The sequence below is a fragment of the Chiloscyllium plagiosum genome, unplaced genomic scaffold, assembly GCF_037043375.1.
Source record: "Chiloscyllium plagiosum isolate Xiang-an unplaced genomic scaffold, Cpla_swu_hap1 HiC_scaffold_19, whole genome shotgun sequence".
Taxonomy (NCBI): domain Eukaryota; kingdom Metazoa; phylum Chordata; class Chondrichthyes; order Orectolobiformes; family Hemiscylliidae; genus Chiloscyllium; species Chiloscyllium plagiosum.
Window position 1 is genome coordinate 50,830,268 of NW_028270157.1, and position 20,730 is coordinate 50,850,997.

The 20,730-nt window shown below is 42.0% G+C and overlaps 1 protein-coding gene across 8 annotated transcripts in view; it reads left to right on the plus strand.

Annotated features, from left to right (window-relative positions):
* Positions 1 to 20,730, plus strand: part of atxn10 (ataxin 10) — a 320,589-nt gene that overhangs the window by 16,913 nt on the left and 282,946 nt on the right. For all 8 annotated transcript variants that reach the window (XR_006314464.2, XR_006314466.2, XM_043709270.2 and 5 more), the window contains exon 3: positions 9,351 to 9,436. Coding sequence is in view for 6 of the 8 variants with exons in the window: in XM_043709270.2 (XP_043565205.2) it covers positions 9,351 to 9,436 (86 nt within the window). In the remaining 2 variants the exon portion in view is untranslated. The remainder of the gene's footprint in view (positions 1 to 9,350; positions 9,437 to 20,730) is intronic.

The window sequence follows — 20,730 nt, forward strand, 5'->3', positions numbered from 1 at the left end:
TGCAGTGATTTCATGCTACCCTTGGTGCCATGTACTAGTGAGTACAAGAACAGGAGGATTGATCAATTGAACACATGAAAGGAGAACATTAGATTTCTGAGGCATTGGAAACAACCTGAAGCAGGGGGCACCTGTGCAAACTGCATAGGTTATGTATTAAAGGGGTTGGGCTAATTTTCTCTCAGGAAAATTTGCTTGTGTTGTTGCAGTTAGTTTAAACTATCTTGCCATAGGAGATGGGAACCTGAGGGGTAGCCCATATTGGAACAGAGTTAAGCTGGTGACAAGAAATAGAAAAGCTGTAAGGAAGATTATAAGACAGGAGAAATAAAGCCAAGTGTTGAAGTATACTTCAAATGCAGAATGATATCAAAAATCAATGTCGCCATTTAGTCACAGAGATATACAGGGTACAGCATGGAAACAGATCATTTAGTCCAAGTCCTCCATGGTGATCGGACATGCTAAATACATCTGGTTCCATTTGCCAACGTTTGGCCCATTTCCCTCTAAACCCTTCCTTTTCATATATCATATATACCTCCAGGTGCCTTTTAAGTGTTGTAATTGTACCGACCTCCACCATTTCCTCTGGCAGCTCATTCTACACATCACCCTTTGTGTGAAAGGGTTGCCCTTTAGGTCCCTTTTTAAATCTTTCTCCTCTCACCTTAAACCTATGCCCTCTAGTTTTGGACTCCCCTACCCCAGGATAAAGATCTTGTCTATTTACCCTATCCATGCCCCTCATGATTTTATACACCCCTTTCAGGTCATCCCTCAGCCTCTGATGCTCCAGGAAAAATAGCCCCGCCTATTCAGCCTCTCCCTGTAGCTCAAACTCTTCAACCCTAGCAACATCCTTCTAAAAATGTTCTGAACCTTTTCAAGTTTTGTGACATTCTTCCTATAGCAGGGAGACCAGAACTGCGTACAATATTCCAACAGTGGCCTAACCAATGTCCTGTACAGCCGCAACATGACCTCCCAACTCCTATACTCAATGCACTGACCAATAAAGGCAAACTTACTAAACTGGTATCCTATCTACCTATGCCTCCACTGTCTAGGTACTGTGAACCTGCACTCCAAGGTCTCATTGCTCAGCAACACTCCTCAGGACCTTACCATTAACTGTATAAGTCCAGTCCTGATATGTCTTTCTAAAATGCAGTGCCTCACATTTACCTAAATTAAACTCCACTTGCCACTCTTTGGCCCAGTGGCCAGTCTAATCAAGATCCCATTGTACTCTGAGGTAACCTTCACTGTCCGCTACACTGCCAATTTTGGTGTCATCTGCAAATTTACTAACCATACCTCCTATGTTCACTTCCAAATCATTTATATAAATGATGAAAAGCAATGGATCCAGCACCGATCCTTGTGCAATAATAATTTCACTAAAGATCCTCAGACAGTACCTTCCAAACCTATGATCACTTTCATCTAGATGGGCAAGGGCAGCAGATACATGGCAACACCACCACTTCAAGTTCCCATCCAAATCACTTACCATCCTGACTTGGAAATATATTGCTGTTCCTTCACTGTCACTGGATCAAAATCCTGGAATACCCTCCCTAGTGGCATTGTGGGTCAACCCATAGCAGGTGGACTGCGGTGGTTCAAGAAGGCAGCTCACCACCACCTTCTCAAGGGCAACTAGGGATGGGCAATAAATGCTGGCCAGCCACTGACACCCACATTCAACAAATGAATAAAAAGAAATCTACAAGCGCAAATTGCGGTAAATGATAATACAACTGTCATTGCCACGTGGCCATATTTTTGCAATCGGGACTGGGAACTGGATATTTACGGATATTTTGCATTTAGGAAGGATAGACATAAAGGAAAAGGAGGCAGAGTTGTGCTGATAATACAAGATGGAATCAGAACATTAGCAGTGGATTCTTTCAGACCTGAAGAATAATAAATGGGATCTGTTTGGGTGGAGGTAAGAAACAGCAAAGGGCAACAGACATTGTTTAAAGTTATTTATAGGCCACTAAATATTAGTGCTATAAATCAGGAAATCAGAAGCTTGTAGCATATGGACTGGAGAAATCAGGTGACTTCACTCCAGATAGACTGAGTAAATCAACTGAGCACCAAAGCTGTGGAGGACAAGTTTCTGGACTGTGTTTAGGGATGGTTTCTTGAACAGTATGTTTGAGGACATACTTTTAAGAGGATAACCTATTTTAGATTTAGTAGGATGTAATGGAAAGAGCTAATTGATAATTTTGTTTGTAAAAGAATCTTTAGGGATTAATAACCACACTGCCAGAGTTTTACATTGTTTAAAAATGAGGCGTGTCAGTCTGAAGCAAGGGTGTTACATCTGAACAAGGGAAATTGTGAAAGCAATGAGGCAAACATTGGCTGAGCTGAATTGGTAAAAATACATTAAAAGGCATGGCTGTATATAGTCAATGGAAGTATTACAGCAACTATGCATTTCTTTAAGATACAAACACTCAAAAAGGTCAGACAACTCTGGTTGACAAAAAAAGTTCAGAATTGTATAAAATTTTAAAAAGGCCCATAAAGTGGCCAAAAGTAGGAGTACACTTGAGGATTGGAAGTTTTTTTTTAAGAATACATCAAAGTAGGATGAAGTAAGTGGTAAAGGAAGAATAGAATATAGCTGTCAGACTCAATGTTCTCGTTGGTAGTTAAAGAGAGTGCATTCAAGGTCCTTGGAGATAAAACTTTACTGTTAGCTTCCATAATCTAAAGCACTTTTTCTAAATCTCATTAATGTGGAGAACATGTTGCAGTAAAATGAACCTTTAAAAGGTTCATAAAAATGGGAGTCAGCCATGCATGCGAGTAACAGTTTCACAAGTTATATTTATTGTCAATGGCAGTTGCATTAGTTAATCATTTTGAAGCTTCCAGGCTATTGAAATACATTGCATGTTTTATATGCTTGATGTTTGGTTATGAATTATATCCTTTAAAGCCTTGAACCTTAGTTGTCTCTCCACTAAATGCTTAATTTTGAGGGGAAAAAGTGTTGTTGCTATTATTAGTAAAAGTGAGCATTTTACAAGATTTATTTTAATAAAAAGGGTTACCTTTTCCTGCTGTGGCTAGGAGTAGTATCAACAGCTTTCATTTCATGCTGAAGTATGTTGATAATTTGAACTGTGGTAAAACCTTGACGTGAATCATTCTCAGGCCACCAACTCTCATTGAACCTCTGTTAGGTTGAGTGGGAATTTGGAGGTTATTTATGAACAACAGTACATTATTCTTAACCACATGTGTATTGAATGTACCAATCAGCTCTACAGGATTTGATGTCAGAAAAGATGTTACAAATATTCACTTTCCTGTTTCTAATTTATCTAAAAGTTATTCCATAAATTATGTTGCGCCAAATGTTTTTTTAAGGGGGCTGTAAGAATAAACTCTAATGTTGAGAATAATGCTAAATATAATGTGTTTTTTAAAAAAAAAACACACACACCTTCTGATGCACTGTTGGAGAGGGATTTTATAAAGGAGTCTTGAGTCCTATGTTTACTAGAACAAAATCAATCTTTATTCAGAGCTCCTTACCAATGCAGTGTGGGAGAGGCCTCTGGAAACAGACTCCAAGGCATTCTAACTCTCCCAATAAAGTGCAGGATATTTGTATATTTCACGTTATAGTGATTATTTGCAACATTGATATCAGTGTCATCCACATCATGTAAATACACGATCAATGATGGGCAACTTCATGGACAACCGTAGGTATTTCCATGTTCTAATGTTTGCCAGGCATCCTGACCACAATTTTTCCTGCTATCAAGTCTCCCTCTTATCAGGAACATTCCCATACTGATATGATTCAATCATCCCTGCTAGCAAGATGGAGGTATCTCTTTTCTATCTGCAGCCGTTTATTTAAAGCAATTTATCTAAATTCCTTAGTGTTAGTTTGTTGGTTACATTTATAATTTTACTATACCTTAATGTATAATATGCAATAGCAATTACCCAAAAGAATCTTTTCCCCTTTTTAGCCATACTAAGTAACAAATTTTAAACAGGCTTGCTAAAAGGTTTTCATCTGAGTTTCTTTTATCGGAAATGCCTGATGTCACTCTCTTTCACTAAAGTTCCCATATTTTCTGCCTGTGGGAACTGTTGTATTCAGTTAGCAATTCTCTTTAGCTATCTTATGTCTACGGAAAACCACAGGCAGCTATTTTGTTTTACCTTCAGCCGTTGGCAGCTCCAACATGCATCGTGATTTCTTCACGACTCCTGCAGAACATCACTGTATGCAAGCTTTGCTGATGTAGGAAACAATTACCAGTCATAACTAATCTTGTGCTTTATTAACTCAGTTTCCTTGTCCTTATCGTTGTGCCATGCATGTTTGGTATTCTCATATGGCATTGGAGGTTTTTAACCACTATATGCTATGCTAAAAGCTTGGGTTCTTATGCACTAAAACATTGAATTTCAAGCATTTCAGGCATGCAAATAAAAAAAAGTTGTAAATTTAGTGTAAAAGCAATGTACAGTAGCAACACTGTGTACCATCTACAAGTTGCACAGTAGAAATTTGTCAAAGCTTCCAAGCCCACAACCACTGCCATCAAGGGCAGCAGATGTACGAAAAAAACACTACCTTCTAGTTCCCCTCCAAACCTCTCACCATACTGGCTTGGAAACTAATCATTATTCCTTCAGGACTGATGGGTCAAAATCCTGGATATCCTTGCTGAAAAGCTTTTTGGTTGTTCCTAAACCAAATGGACTGCAGCAATATCGGAAGGCAGCTCTCCACTGCTTTCTCGAGGGCAGTTGGAGATAGACAATAAATCCCATCCCAGCCAATGATACCCACATCCCCTAAATGAATATGCGGTGTGCCTGTATGGGTGCAGCTTGAACAGCATTCAAGCTCGCTATCATCCACATCAAAGCAGCTCCTTGATTGGCACCACATCCACCTCCTTGAATGTTCATTCTGTTCACCACCAACGCAGTGGTAGCTGTGTGTACCAACTACACACAGCTGTATGGTAGAATCTCACCTAGAATCCTTTGAAAGCACTTTCTAAACCCTTCGCCTGGACCACCAAGAAAGACGAGGGTTGTTAAGTCCCTTTTTAAATCTTTCCCCCATCACCCTAAACTTATGTTCTCTAGTTCTGGACTGTCCCACCCTATGGAAAAGACAGTGACTATTTACCCTATCCATGCCCCTCATGATTTTATAAAGCTCTATAAGGCCAGTCGTCAGCCTCTGATGTTCCAGGGAAAACAGCCCCAGCCTAAACAACCTCTCCCTATAGCTCAAACCCTCCAACCCTGGCAACATTCTTGTAAATCTGTTGTGGTTCTGTTTGCCGAGCTGGGAATTTGTTGCAGACATTTCGTCCCCTGTCTAGGTGACATCCTCAGTGCTTGGGAGCCTCCTGTGAAGCGCTTCTGTGATCTTTCCTCCGGCATTTGTAGTGGTTTGAATCTGCCGCTTCCGGTTGTCAGTTCTAGCTGTCCGTTGCAGTGGTCGGTATATTGGGTCCAGGTCGATGTGCTTATTGATTGAATCTGTGGATGAGTGCCATGCCTCTAGGAATTCCCTGGCTGTTCTCTGTTTGGCTTGTCCTATAATAGTAGTATTGTCCCAGTCAAATTCATGTTGCTTGTCATCTGTGTGTGGCTACTAAGGATAGCTGGTCGTGTCATTTCGGAAAGATCACAGAAGCGCTTCACAGGAGGCTCCCAAGCACTGAGGATGTCACCTAGACAGGGGACGAAACGTCTGCAACACAAATTCCCAGCTCGGCGAACAGAACCACAACAACGAGCACCCGAGCTACAAATCTTCTCACAAACTTTGAATTCTTGTATATCTTTTCTGAACCCTTTCAAATTTTGCGACATTCTTCCTATAGCAGGGAGACCAGAATTGCACAAAACATTCTAGAAGAGAGCGAACAAATATCCTGTACAGCTGCAATGTGACCTCTCAACCCCTATATTCAATGCTCTGACCAATAAAGAAAGCATAGCAAATGGCTTCTTTCCTATCCGCTGTGACTCCACTTTTAAGGAACTATGAATCCGCACTCTAAGATCTCCTTGTTCAGCAACAATCCCCAGGTTCTCACCATTGAGTGTATAACTCCTGCCCTGATTTGCCTTTCCACAATGTCATACCATTTATCTAAATTAAACCCCATCTGCCACTCCTCAGCCCATAGGCCCATCTGATCAAGATCCTGTTGTACTCTGAGGTAACCTTCTTTCGCTGTCCACTGCACTTTGAAGTTTGGTATTATCTGCAAACTTACTAACTACACCTCTTGTGTTCACATCCAAATCATTTATATAAATGAGGCAAAGCAGTGGATCCAGCACCAATCCTTGTGGCACACCACTGGTTATAGACCTCCAGTCTCTATCACCCTCTGTCTTCTAACTTTGAGCCAGTTCAGTATCCAGATGGCTAGTTCACCTTGTATACCATGTGATCTAACCCTACTAACTGGCCTACCATGAGGAACCTTGTCAAACACCTTACTGAAGTCCATATAGATAATGTCTACCACTCTGCTCTCATCAATCCTTTTCGTTACTTCTTCAAAAAACTTAATCACATCGTGCATGGGAAATCATGTCTCACTAAAGTCATGTTGACTATCCTAAACAGTTCTTGCCTATCCAAATATATGTACATCCTGTCCCTCAGGATTCCCTCCAACAACCTCCCCAGCAGCAATGCCAGGCTCACTGGTATATAGTTTCCTGGTTTTTCCTTATCATCTTTCTTAAATTATGGCAGCATGTTCGCCAACTTCTAGTCTTCCGGCACCTCCATCTGTGACTATCGATGATCCAAATATCTCAGCAAGCAAGGGGCCTAGCAATCCCTTCCTTGGCTTCCCACAGAGTTCTAGGGTGTGCCCGATTGGGTCCCGGGGATTTATCCACCTTTATGCATTTTAAGACCTAAATCCCGCCCCCCCCCCCCAAATCAGCTCCGTATATGGACATTTTTTTAAGATATTCCCCCACGTTCTACATCTTCACAGTAAACACTGGTGCAAAATAGTTTTTTAGTGTCTCCCCTGTTTCTTGCGGTCCCACATGTAGGCTGCCCTACTGATTATTGAGGATCCTATTCTCTCCCTAATTACTCTTTTGTCCTTAATGTATTTATAAAATCTCTTTGGATTCTCCTTAACCCTGTCTACCAAAGCTATGTCTTTTTCCCCTCCTGATTTCCCTCTTAAGTATACCCCTACTGTCTTTATTCTCTTCCATTCACTCGATCTCTGCTGTCTATACCTTCTTTTTCTTAACCAAAACCTTTAATTTCTCTACTCATCCAGCATTCCTTACATCTACCAGCCTTGCCTTTCACCCTAACAGGACCATATTGTCTCTTGATTCATGTTATCTCATTTTTTGAAGGCTTCTCATGTTCCAGCCATCCCTTTACCTGTAAACATCTGTCCCCAATCGACATTTGAAAGTTCTTGCCTAATACTGTCAAAATTGGCCTTTCTACAATTTAGAACTTTGACTTTTAGATCTGGTCTATCCTTTTCCATCACTATTTTGAAACTAGTAGAATGATAGTTGCTGGCCCCAAAGTACTCCCTGTGCCCCCCCCCCGGACAACCTCAGTTACTTGCCTGCCTTATTTTCCAAGAGTAGGCCTCTTTCCTCACTGTCTCCTTATGTCCCCACCTTACTAGTTTAAATCCTGAGCAGCTGTAGCAAATCTCCCTGATTAGTTTATTCATCCCCTTCAAATTCAGATGCAATCCATCCTCCTTATAAGGGTCACTTCTGCCCCAGAAGAATATTCCAATGATCCAAAAATGTGAACCCTTCTCCCCTGCACTAGCTCCCCAGCCACGCTTTCATTATCCTCCTATTCCTACCCTCACTAGCTGTGGCAACGGAAGTAAAACTGATACCCTCAAGGACCTCCTTTCTAAATTCCTGCCTAACTTCCTATATTCTCCCTTCAGAATCTCATCTATTTTTTTTTTCTTCCTGTCATTAATTCCAATATGTACAACAACTTCCTGCTGGTCCCTCTCCTCTTTGAGAATATTCTGTGCCTTCTCTGAGAGATCCTCGATCCTGGCACCAGGAAGGCAGCACATCATTCGGATTCTTCGCTGTTGACTGCAGAAACTGTCTGTGCCTCTGACCAGAGAGTCCCCTATCACAATTGATCGCTTGGAACCTGATCTGCCTCTCATTATACTAGAACCAGTGTCAGTATCAGAAACTTGGCTGTTCGTGCTACATTCCCCTGCGAGTCCATCACCCCTTACGTTTTCCAAAACCGCATACTTTGTTGAGATGGGATAGCCACAGAAGACTCCTGCATGACCTACCCCTCTCTCCTACCTTTCCTGGAGGTAACCCATCTACCTGACTGTATCCACAGTGTTTATCACTTTTCTATAAATACCCCATCGGTCCTGTAAATTTCTCATTGCCTCTCACTGTCACTCCAACCGACCCATGTAATAGGATAGGATTCACAAACAAACGCACTTACTGTAGACATAATCAACAGTAACATGGAAACTCTACCAAATCTCCCACATCTGACAGGAAGAGCACATTACTCTGTTAAAGGCCATCTTTGTACCCTAAAAATCTACAGACCCAGAAAACAGCACAGTCTTACCGCTCTAAAAAAAACACTGCTCCAGGCTAACTTAGTACCTGTGTTTTGTATTTTTAAATTTTAATCAAGTGACAGATCTCAAAACATAGAATCATAGAGACGTACAGAATGGAAACAGACCCTTTGATCAAAAAGAACCCACTCTACTCACTATTGTAGACTTCCAAAAAAAAGAACAGCAAGGTTACACTTCAAAAACTATGTGCTTATCTGCTCCTGTGGTGTGAGCTCTCCCACACAGCTTCCTCCAAAGTCAGCTGTGATTTTCAATGTTTGTTAATTTTTTTAAGATGTACTCCGATGTTCTGAAATACTTGAACTCAAACATCAAAGGCAGTAGCTGTGCAGATTCACTGCTGTGTCATCAGCAGTGTAGGTTTCTTTTTCTCTCCCTCATTGACCATGTGATCTCTGCTTTTGTCTGTCTTCCTCCTTTTTAAAGTGCCGTTGTTTTGATCTTTCCCCAAAGTTCCGAGTGAAACAGCTTACAAAACAGCAATTACAGCTCTTGAAATTTGAGAAAATCAGCTCTAACACCTAAAATACCTCAAAAGAGGAGCAGCATTTATAGCCGCAATCTTTTCCATCCTCCATCTTGGATTACCTAGAATTCTTTTTAAAATAATGTTTATATTTTTCAAATGCATGTGTTCTTCTAATTTACCTGTTTTCTTTCCAGGAATGTAGGATTGTTTGAACCAACTATTCGGATTCTCGACTTGCTTCACGGGTTAAGATTTTCCCAGAGTGATGATTTGTTGGCAGGTAAGAAATCCTCGTATGTGCCAACTTCCAGTGATTCATGGTGTTGGTCAATACTAGCTGTCATAAATCAAGTCCATATGTGTGCCACTCCGCTCAGTCCCCTCTACCTGGTAATAGACTGAGGAGCTTTCTCTAATATTAACCAAAATCAAAAATTGATGGAAAAACTCAGCAGGTGTGGCAGCATCTGTGGAGACAAAGCAGGGTTAATGTTTCTGGTCCAATGACCCTTCCTTCTTCAGAGTGTTCCGCAATCTTTAAGCAATTTATGATTTTGTTTCTGATTTCCAACATCTGCAGGTTTTTGTGGTTTTTTTTCTTTCATGTTTCTCGCTCCACTACTATGAGTGAGTTGAACCACTGCAAAGCTGAATTCCTGACGATAACATGCACTATCCAAAATTGTAACTGTTAGTGGTAGCAGTAAAGTTGGAGGGAGAGGGGCCAAAGGTTTTGACTGTTAAGAGCTTGATTCTGAGTGTTCTGTAGTGGTTGAAGAAAGAATAGCAACAAAGAGGAAAGGGCATGGGGAAATGAATGGAAGCTGAATAAGGGATGCAGCTGGGAGTAGAATTTTGGAGTTGGGAAGGCAAGAGATTGATAGTATCAACTAATGGTAAAGAAGGAGAAAGCACCAACTTCACCTGAGGAAATTCGTTAAGGAAGGAAACTGCCAGTTCAAATTGGGCTGACAGGAAGTAGCATATTAGCTAAACAGCAAATATGAATTGGTCATTTGCTAGGACAATAGATTGTCAGGTTGAAGTGATGGAAGGAAGAAAAAAGGAATCAAAGTGCTTTAATGAGCTGGAGGGTTAGAGACTACCTCTGCACAATTGAAGGATGGGATAATGGAGGAAGGTATCCTGGATTAGGAGAAACTACTGTTTTATAGAGAATTGGGATGGGAATATCAGATGTAGTGTAGTGCTGCATTAACTTCTTGGCGGAATTGTGTGGTTGGTTTGTTTGTAATTAACATGGTACTTAGATTTTAATTTTATAAAGGAAAAATAATAGTAGAAACAAAACCTACTTAAATGAACTAAATACAGGTACTTTTATTTTTAAAATTTGACATTCCCCACAGGAGCATGCATTCATTTTGAATCTAAAGATCTTCTCGTACTTAGTTTTTACCTCCTGTTTAAGTTAATTATTTACATAAGTTATAGCTGGAACCATTTTTCAGTTGTCAGCTCTTTCAAATCTGTTGGTGAGATTTTATAGTTTGTCAAAGTTAATATACAGAAGTTTTAAAAATTTAGAAGTAATATTCATTGAAATTGATAATTTTCTTGCTTTGGAAATAGAGAAAATTGTAATGCTGTTAATATAGAAATAAGATCAATAAAAATCTATTTCTTAAAATATTCTTTGCAAGGTCAATTACAAGTCTTGAGAATGCTTTCAAGATTCTCATACTCCACTGATTTGTTTTTTTGTAATGAAAAGTAGAGGATAGTCAATTGTTGTGGTTGAAATAAAAGCTCTCGTTTTCAAGCGATAGAAAATACTTCTGCAATTGTTAGATCATAACAAAAGTTAAAACTAAAGGCTGAGAAAGCACCGCTTTGCTTCCGTATCCATGGTTATAATAGTCTAAGACTGATGAGACAAAGACTGACGTGAATTTATTTTGGATTAAAACCACTATAGTTTAACTGTGACCAGTCTAGTTTGTACTAATGGCACCACCTACATTCAAAAGCGATGTGATAGTCCACAATGCAATCGCAGGCAGAAAGTTTAAAAGCACAATTTAAGTTGCTATAACCCTCAAACGTAGCTTTCTCTTTGTGTGTCTCTCTCTCTTTACTGTCTCCCATCTTGGATGTTGTTAGCTGTGAAAAGTTTAATGCTTACTGTTTTATATACTTTCATTGTATCTATCATTGCAGTCTAATGAGAAAGCATTTGAAATTTATCAATTCACATAATTTTAATGAAAAGCTGAGAGATTATACATATTGAACTATTTGAATATTTTATTAATATTCAGTTCACAGAAGTGTGTAATGACTGTATATTTATTCAATAGATTTATACACCTGACAAAGCAGGATGCTAAGGTGTAAAGAAGTTAGCTTTGTGCAGAAAGCATTCTAAAGACTTCTAACTGCAAAGAATATTTTAAGAAATGGATTTTTATTTCATGAAGTTTTCTGAATTGAACAACTTTTTGATTTTTTTTTTAACATGTAATACTTGGTTCTTTCACAAGTTCAAAAGGCCCAGTACTAAACAGAATTCATAAGCTGTTGAAAAGTCTCTATTGGCACAGAGCTTGGTCCATTTAACAACAATGCTTTCTCTGTGACGATTTAAGCACAAATAAGATGAAGTGAGAGTGAAATATAAGCAGATTGGATCTCAATTGACCTAGAAGCAGAATTGCATCTAGGTTCTTTTGGAAATATTGATTTGGAAACATCAATACTCATGATGTCAATAAAACGACTCAGGTTGGAATTTTCAAAATGCAATGGAATAGATTTATGTTAGGTTAGGCTATCAAGGGGGCATAAAGAAAACTCAGGTAAATTACGTTGAGCCTTTGATCCACTATTCAACTAGATTATGGTTGAATATCAAATTTTTTTTTAACAAGAAACAATTTTATGTTCATTATTTTGTTTCGAAATGCTCAATTTTATATTCGTATTGAATTTAGCACATAGAGCTAAAGTTAACCAAATAACATTCAATTCAAGTATTTAGTTCTGAAACCATGATATTGATACACTGTTTTGATAGAGCATACAGGATTGCACTGTTTTTGTGTTTAGTAAAGATCTCGCATATTCTTTCAATGTCCTTCTAAATATTTCCTCAAAAAATGTTTTAAGAACTAAAAGTGCTATTTTGATGGCAGGTTGTGATTGTCCTACCATTTGGTACACTTTACAAAAATTGCAACACAAAACTGTACTGTAGATAGGTTAAAAATTGTGGATATTTGATTTTTGCCTGTGGATGTTGACTTTTGATACCTATTTTTTGGTACAGATAGGCAAATTCACGATTTGTGATTTCAAAGTTACAGACAATTTACTGCAGTAAAATTTCAGAATTCATCTTAGAGTCATAGAGATGTACAGCATGGAAACAGACCCTTCGGTCCAGCCTGTCCATGCCGACCAGATATCCCAACCCAATCTAGTCCCACCTGCCAGCACCCAGCCCATATCTCTCCAAACCCTTCCTATTCATACACCCATCCAAATGCCCCATAAATGTTGCAATTGTACCAGCCTCCACCACTTCCTCTGGCAGCTCATTCCATACACGTATCACCCTCTGCATGGAAAAGTTGCCCCTTAGGTCTCTTTTATATCTTTCTCCTCTCACCCTAACCCTATGCCCTCTAGTTCTGGACTCCCCGACCCCAGGAAAAATACTTTGTCTATTTACCCTATCCATGCCTCTCATAATTTTGTAAACCTCTATAAGGTCACCCCTCAGCCTCCGATGCTCCAGGGAAAACAGCCCCAGCCTGTTCAGCCTCTCCCTGTAGCTCAGATCCTCCAACCCTGGCAACATCCTTGTAAATGTAGGGTGTAGGTTTGCTCGCTGAGCTGTAGGTTTGATATCCAGATGTTTCATTACCTGGCTAGGTAACCTCATCAGTGGCGACCTCCAAATGAAGCAAAACTGTTGTCTCTTGCTTTCTATTTATATCTCTCTCCTGAATGGGGTTCCTGGGGTTTGTGGTGATGTCATTTCCTGTTCGTTTTCTGAGGGGTTGATAGATGGTATCTAGATCTATGCATTTGTTTATGGCGTTGTGGTTGGAGTGCCAGGCCTCTAGGAATTCTCTGGCATGTCTTTGCTTAGCCCGTCCAGGATAGATGCGTTGTCCCAGTCGAAATGGTGGTGTTTTTACATCCGTGTGTAGGGCTACGAGGGAGAGAGGGTCGTGTCTTTTTTGTGGCTAGCTGGTGTTCGTGTATCCTGGTGGCTAACTTTCTTCCTGTTTGTCCTACATATTGTTTGTAGCATGGAATTTTGTAGATGACGTTGGTTTTGTCCATGGGTTGTACTGGGTCTTTTAAGTTTGTTAGTTTTTGTTTGAGAGTGTTGGTGGGTTTGTGTGCTACTAGGATTCCGAGGGGTCTTAGTAGTCTGGCCAGAGAATTCTTAGAGGCATGGCACTCCAACCACAACGCCATAAACAAATGCATAGATCTAGATACCATCTATCAACCCCTCAGGAAATGACATCACCAGAAACCCCATCCAGGAGAAAGATATAAATAGAAAGCAGGAGATCAACAGCTTCTCTTCACTTGGAGGTTGCCACTGATGATGTTACCTAGCCAGGTAATGAAACGTCTGGATATCAAACCTACAGCTCAGCGAGTAAACCTACACCCAAAACCTCAACCTGAGCTACAAACCTTGCAAAAATCCTTGTAAATCTTTTCTGAACCCTTTCAAGTTTCACAACATCTTTCTGATAGGAAGGAGACCAGAATTGCATGCGATATTCCAACAGCAGCTGAACCAATGTCCTGTACAGCCGCAACATGACCTCCCAAATCTTCTTAAATTCAGTTTGATTCAATTCGGCTTCTTAACTCTGGATTGACTTGATGAGCCTTGACCAGAGAAGACTTACTGAATACTTCTTTTTGAATTACCCAGATTCCCAAAAGAAATACCAGATAATCAAATATCTGTCTTTGAAGCCAATATGACCTCGCATAATGGACTTTGTTTGGACATTATTCGGGTCACCACACATGAAGACAAAGTTCACAGAACCTTTTTCTGTAACTATTCTATTTCCTTGAGCAGATGTGGCCTTCCCGTGACTACTAGAGATGCTACTACCTTTGCTCCTGCCAAATTATTCTCTCTTAGCAGGTCATGGAATAAGGAGTTACTTTTCCTATTGAAAAGAATCCCCTGTAACACTTGGGCAACTTTTTTTAAATTACGCTCCAGCAGTGTTTATCCTTGGTCTCAGTTGTAATCAGACTTAATCTGTTGTTAGTCTCCGTATCAGCTCCTGTCTCTGAATTGAAGTCAATCTGGACCCCAATAGATTACCCCATCATCCACCACGTTACTTGAAGGTGCCTTCAGACATTAATTCCACCCTTGGTATTTTTCTTCTCAACCTAGGAGGTGGTCATAGGTAACCATCCCTTTTTGCTTCGCGCTTCTTGACTTTTACCATCTCACCTTCTATCTTTCAGTTTGTGTGGGTGACTGATGAAATGGTTGAGTTTGTGCACATTCCATTCAGTCGTTTCCTCTGTCTATTTTGCTGTTGCAACCTTCTGTTTTCCTGTGAGCTCTTATCAATAGAAGGAGTGAATTTTTAAATTGTTCTAAGAGAATTATTTCCCTCATATGTAGACTATACCCTTAATGTCTGCATCTAACAGTCAAAATTATTTTACTTTACCCTGTCAAATTCTATGCAAGCCATTCCCAGACATGCATCTGAATATTCTAAAATTTCTGTCTAGAGGTCTCGGGGACCAATCCATAAACAGTGAGAATAACTTTACTTGCCACCTTATAATCCATAGAAGGCTCTTTAGAAGGAAAGGCACCAATTTCATGAGCTCTTTTTGTTAACACTACTCGTGCAAAGCAGGTTCAGTTTTGTTTTGGTCACTCCTTTTGAAAAATTGATAAGCAAATTAAATGAAAAAATGCTTCAGTGATCCTTTTCTTCAGACTTTGGGAATATGTGCAAATTTAAACAGTTCTCCACTGAAACTTGGATTGAATTCCGATCTTTCCTTGTCAAAATGTTTCCCAGAGTTAGAGGCTTTTTTATAGTCTAGAAGCTAGTACTCTCTCTCGCGCTCTCGCTCTCTCTCGCGCTCTCTCTCTCTCTCGCGCTCTCTCTCTCTCTCGCGCTCTCTCTCTCTCTCTCTCGCGCTCTCTCTCTCTCTCTCGCGCTCTCTCTCTCTCTCTCGCGCGCTCTCTCTCTCTCGCGCGCTCTCTCTCTCTCTCGCGCTCTCTCTCTCTCTCGCGCTCTCTCTCTCTCTCGCGCTCTCTCTCTCTCTCGCGCTCTCTCTCTCTCGCGCTCTCTCTCTCTCTCGCGCTCTCTCTCTCTCTCGCGCTCTCTCTCTCTCTCGCGCTCTCTCTCTCTCTCGCGCTCTCTCTCTCTCTCTCGCGCTCTCTCTCTCTCTCGCGCTCTCTCTCTCTCGCGCTCTCTCTCTCTCGCGCTCTCTCTCTCTCGCGCTCTCTCTCTCTCGCGCTCTCTCTCTCTCGCGCTCTCTCTCTCTCGCGCTCTCTCTCTCTCGCGCTCTCTCTCTCTCGCGCTCTCTCTCTCTCGCGCTCTCTCGCTCTCGCGCTCTCTCGCTCTCGCGCTCTCTCGCGCTCTCTCGCGCTCTCTCGCTCTCTCTCGCTCTCTCTCGCTCTCTCTCGCTCTCTCTCGCTCTCTCTCGCTCTCTCTCGCTCTCTCTCGCTCTCTCTCGCTCTCTCTCGCTCTCTCTCGCTCTCTCTCGCTCTCTCTCGCTCTCTCGCGCTCTCTCGCGCTCTCTCTCGCTCTCTCTCGCTCTCTCTCGCGCTCTCGCTCCCTTTTCGATTCGAGTGTCATCTTCTTAAATACTCTTTCCTTTTTCTTTGGCTCTTTCTGGGATACCTTTTTGTTCCTCTCTTCTCTGTAGCGTTCATGTTTTGTTGCCATTTCCTTTATTGTTTCTTGTTTTATCTGCACTTTGATATTCGGTTGACTCACTATCTGGTTTGCATTGCTGTTCTTCTGTTTTCAAAAGTTCTGGTACTATTTTCATTACATCTGCCTTTCTGCCCCCTACTTTAACTCCTTTGCCAATGCAGCTAGGCTAACCTTCATTGTTCCTGCCATATCATTCAGCAATAAATCTTTCAATTCCACACAAGTCTTAGCAATTGGCAATGCCATTTTGATGTAATAATACATAAGGGACCTGGTGCATTTTGCAATTATTATTAGGAGAAAGTGTGGACTGTAGATGCTGGAGACCAGAGTTGAAAAATGTGGTGCTGGTAAAACACAGCAGGCCAGGCCCTTCTTCAGAAGGGCTTATGCCCGAAACGTTGATTCTCCTGCTCCTCGGATGCTGCCTTGCCTGCTGTGTTTTACCAGTATCCCATTTTTCAACTGCAATTATTATTACCCAACTTTCAATTAAATGTCTATTGGGTATCCTGCTGGAAGAGCTCTCACTTTTATCTTACAACCAAAGTTGGAGTTACTCAATAAGTCATAACATAAAATAAAAATTGTTTTCCAATTGTCAAGATGACTATTTAATACCTTCGCTATATTGTGTACCACAGTGTCATAGAGCCATACAGCATGGAAACAGACAATCGGTCTATGCCAAATATAATGCCAAGCTAAACTACTCCAACCTGCCTGCTCCTGGCCCATATCCCTCCCAATCTTTTCTATTCATGCACTTATCTAAATATTGTAACTGTGCCCACATCTACCATTCCTCAGGAAGTTCATTTCACACATGAACCACCTTCTGTGTAAAACATTTGGCCCTCATGTGTCTCAAATCTCTCCTCTCATTTTAAAAAATGCCCCTCCTCCTGAAATACCCCATCCTAGGGAAAAGGCACTTACCATTAACCCTAACTATACCCCTCATGATCTTATACACCTCCTGTAAGGTCACCTCTCAACCTCCTACACTCCAGTGAAAAAAGCCATCTTTTTGAAGAACCCACTGCCCGGTTCTACCTTCTTCCCAAGATCCACAAGCCTGACCACCCTGGATGCCCATTGTCTCAGCATATTCCTGCCTCACTGAACTCATTTCTCCCTACCTCGACACTGTCCTATCCCCCCTAGTCCAGGAATTCCCCACATACGTTCGAGACACCACCCACGCCCTCCACCTCCTCCAAGACTTCCGTTTCCCCGGTCCCCAACGCCTCATCTTCACCATGGATATCCAATCCCTCTACACCTCCATCCGCCATGACCAGGGCCTCCAAGCCCTCCATTTTGTCCTCTCCCGACGTCCCCAACTGTACCCTTCCACCGACGCTCTCATTCGTTTGGCCGAACTGGTCCTCACCCTTTAACAATTTCTCCTTCGAATCCTCCCACTTCCTCCAGACCAAAGGGGTAGCCATGGGCACATGTATGGGCCCCAGCTATGCCTGTCTCTTTGTTGGCTACGTAGAACAGTTGATCTTCCGTAATTACACCGGCACCACTCCCCACCTCTTCCTCTGCTACATTGATGACTGCATTGGCGCTACCTCGTGCTCCCGCGAGGAGGTTGAGCAGTTCATCAACTTCACCAACACATTCCACCCTGACCTTAAATTTACCTGGACCATCTCTGACACCTCCCTCCCCTTCCTGGACCTCTCCATCTCCATTAATGACGACCGACTTGACACTGACATTTTTTACAAACCCACAGACTCCCACAGCTAACTAGATTACACCTCTTCCCACCCCTACCTCTTGCAAAAATGCCATCCCGTATTCCCAATTCCTCCGCCTCCGCCGTATCTGCTCCCAGGAGGACCAGTTCTACCACAGAACACACCAGATGGCCGCCTCCTTTAGAGACCGCAATTTCCCTTCCCACGTGGTTAAAGATGCCCTCCAATGCATCTTGTCCACATCCCGCACCTCCGCCCTCAGACCTCACCCCTCCAAACGTAACAAGGACAGAACGCTCCTGGTGCTCACCTTCCACCCTACCAACCTTCGCATAAACCAAATCATCCGCCGACATTTCCGCCACCTCCAAAAAGACCCCACCACCAGGGATATATTTCCCTCCCCACCCCTTTCCGCCTTCCGCAAAGACCGTTCCCTCCGTGACTACCTGGTCAGGTCCACGCCCCCCTACAACCCACCCTCCCATCCTGGCACCTTCCCATGCCACTGCAGGAATTGCAAAACCTACGCCCACACCTCCTCCCTCACCTCCATCCAAAGCCCTAAAGGAGCCTTCCACATCCATCAAAGTTTTACCTGCACATCTACCAATATCCTTTATTGTATCCGTTGCTCTCGGTGCGGTCTCCTCTACATTGGCAAGACTGGATGCCTCCTAGCAGAGCGCTTTAGGGAACATCTCCGGGACACCTGCACCAATGAACCACACCGCCCTGTGGCCCAACATTTCAACTCACCCTCCCACTCTACCGAGGACATGGAGGTCCTGGGCCTCCTTCACTGCTGCTCCCTCACCACCCAACGCCTGGAGGAAAAACACCTCATCTTCCGCCTCGGAACACTTCAACCCCAGGGCATCAATGAGTATTTCAACAGTTTCCTCATTTCCCCTTCCCCTGCCTCACCCTAGTTCCAAACTTCCAGCTCAGCACTGTCCCCATGACTTGTTCTACCTGCCTATCTTCTTTTCCACCTATCCACTCCACCCTCCTCCCTAACCTATCACCTTCATCCCCTCCCCCACTCACCTATTGTACTCTATGCTACTTTCTCCCCACCCCCACCCTCCTCTATCTTATCTCTCCATCCTTCAGGCTCTCTGCCTTTATTCCTGATGAAGGGCTTTTGCCCGAAATGTTGATTTTACTGCTCCTAGGATGCTGCCTGAACTGCTGTGCTCTCCCAGCATCACTAATCCAGAATTTGCCTTTTACCTGACTAGTAAACATGTTGAGTTACATGTGCCTGGATCTTCCAGATTGCTACATGTTCTGCCACAGGAATTTCTTCGGCTATCCTCACTATTTTTGACGATATTTTGGTGGTACCACTGTCTATTGAATCACCGTGTGCTCTTCATCTGTAGGTTTCTGTAGAAGGCTCCCACTTCTTCAACAGTGTTATGTGATAGATTGAGCATCTGGATCAGGATACTCCATGTGTTTTTAACCTGTCTCCTTTGTTCATGAAATACGGACAGAGCCAGAGGATAGAATAATGTCTCTTTTCTGACCCCAAAACAACAGTTACATTTTGACACAACAAAATACACTGTAATAGATTATAGTGTTCACATAAATCACCAAATACACAAGAAATTGCATCCAAAATTGTACATGATTGATACAATATTTTTGGCCAGTGTCTGTCCAATTCCTGTTCTTGACCGCTTGTGTAGATTGTTGGTCAGGTTTTACCCACTGCCTGTGCTTTCTTTTATAGATTCCTTTCATAGAATCTCTACAGCGTGGAAACAGGCCCTTCGGCCCAACAGGTCCACACTGATCTTCCAAGGAGTAATCTGTCCAGACCCATTGCCCTACATTTACCCCTGAATAATGCACCTAACCGACACATCCCTGAACACTATGCGATAATTTAGCATGGCCAATTCACCTAACCTGCACATCTTTGCTTGCCCATATATGTTTGTGCTATATAAACCCTTTTGTCAGAAACCAAAATTTAATATACAGTCATTCCTCCATATCCATGAGGGTTCCATTCCTGAGAACCCCACGAATGATGAAATCCATGAGTGCAGAGCTTGTTTAAAAATTGTTTGAAACCCTCCTCAAAACTTCTTGCTTTCTTTATTTAAGATGCTGCTTAAAATCTATCTCATTGACCAAGCTTTTGACCATTTCTCTATTACAACCAATGTGATATGAACCTAACTTTTCAAATGATGACAAAATATTTTAGATACTGGAATTCTGAAGCACACTGAACTATCTTGAAATCAGAAACAAAAACATAAATTGCTGGGAAAACACAGGTCTGGCAGCATCTGTGAAGAAAATGCAGACTTAATGTTTCAAGTCCTGTGACCTTTCTTAAAACCTAATAGGAAAAGGTTAAATATGCTAAAGGTGGGGTAGAGGGAGGGGGGAAAAGAGTAAATGATAGGTGGAGATAGAGTCCAGAGATAGAGAAAAACAGTTGAGCAGACAAAACATTAGCAGCTGACAATGGTTTATTTGTGTTAGTAGCCCATGTTATGGCAAGACTTGGCGTATGGGGGTTGGGAATGAGGACATGGGAGAAGGTGCTGACCTCCTAAAATGATTAGTTCAATATTGACTTCAGAAGGTTGCTGTGTTCCCAAGTGGAATATGAGGTGTTGTTCTTCTAGCTTTGCTGGATCACCACAGCAAGCCAAATAAAGATGTTGGCCAGGGGACACTAGTATGTTGAAGTGGCAGGCAACTTGAAGCTTGGGGTCATTTTTGTGGACAGAGTGTAGGTGTTCTGCAAAGCAGTCGTCCAATGTAGGAGAGACCACAATGTACAGCGACGAGTATAGTAGACTAGATAGAATGAAATGCAGCTAAGTCGTTGCTTCACCTGGAAGGTGTGTCTGGGGCCTTGGATATTGGGGGAAGAAAGTAAATGGGCAGTTATTAGATTT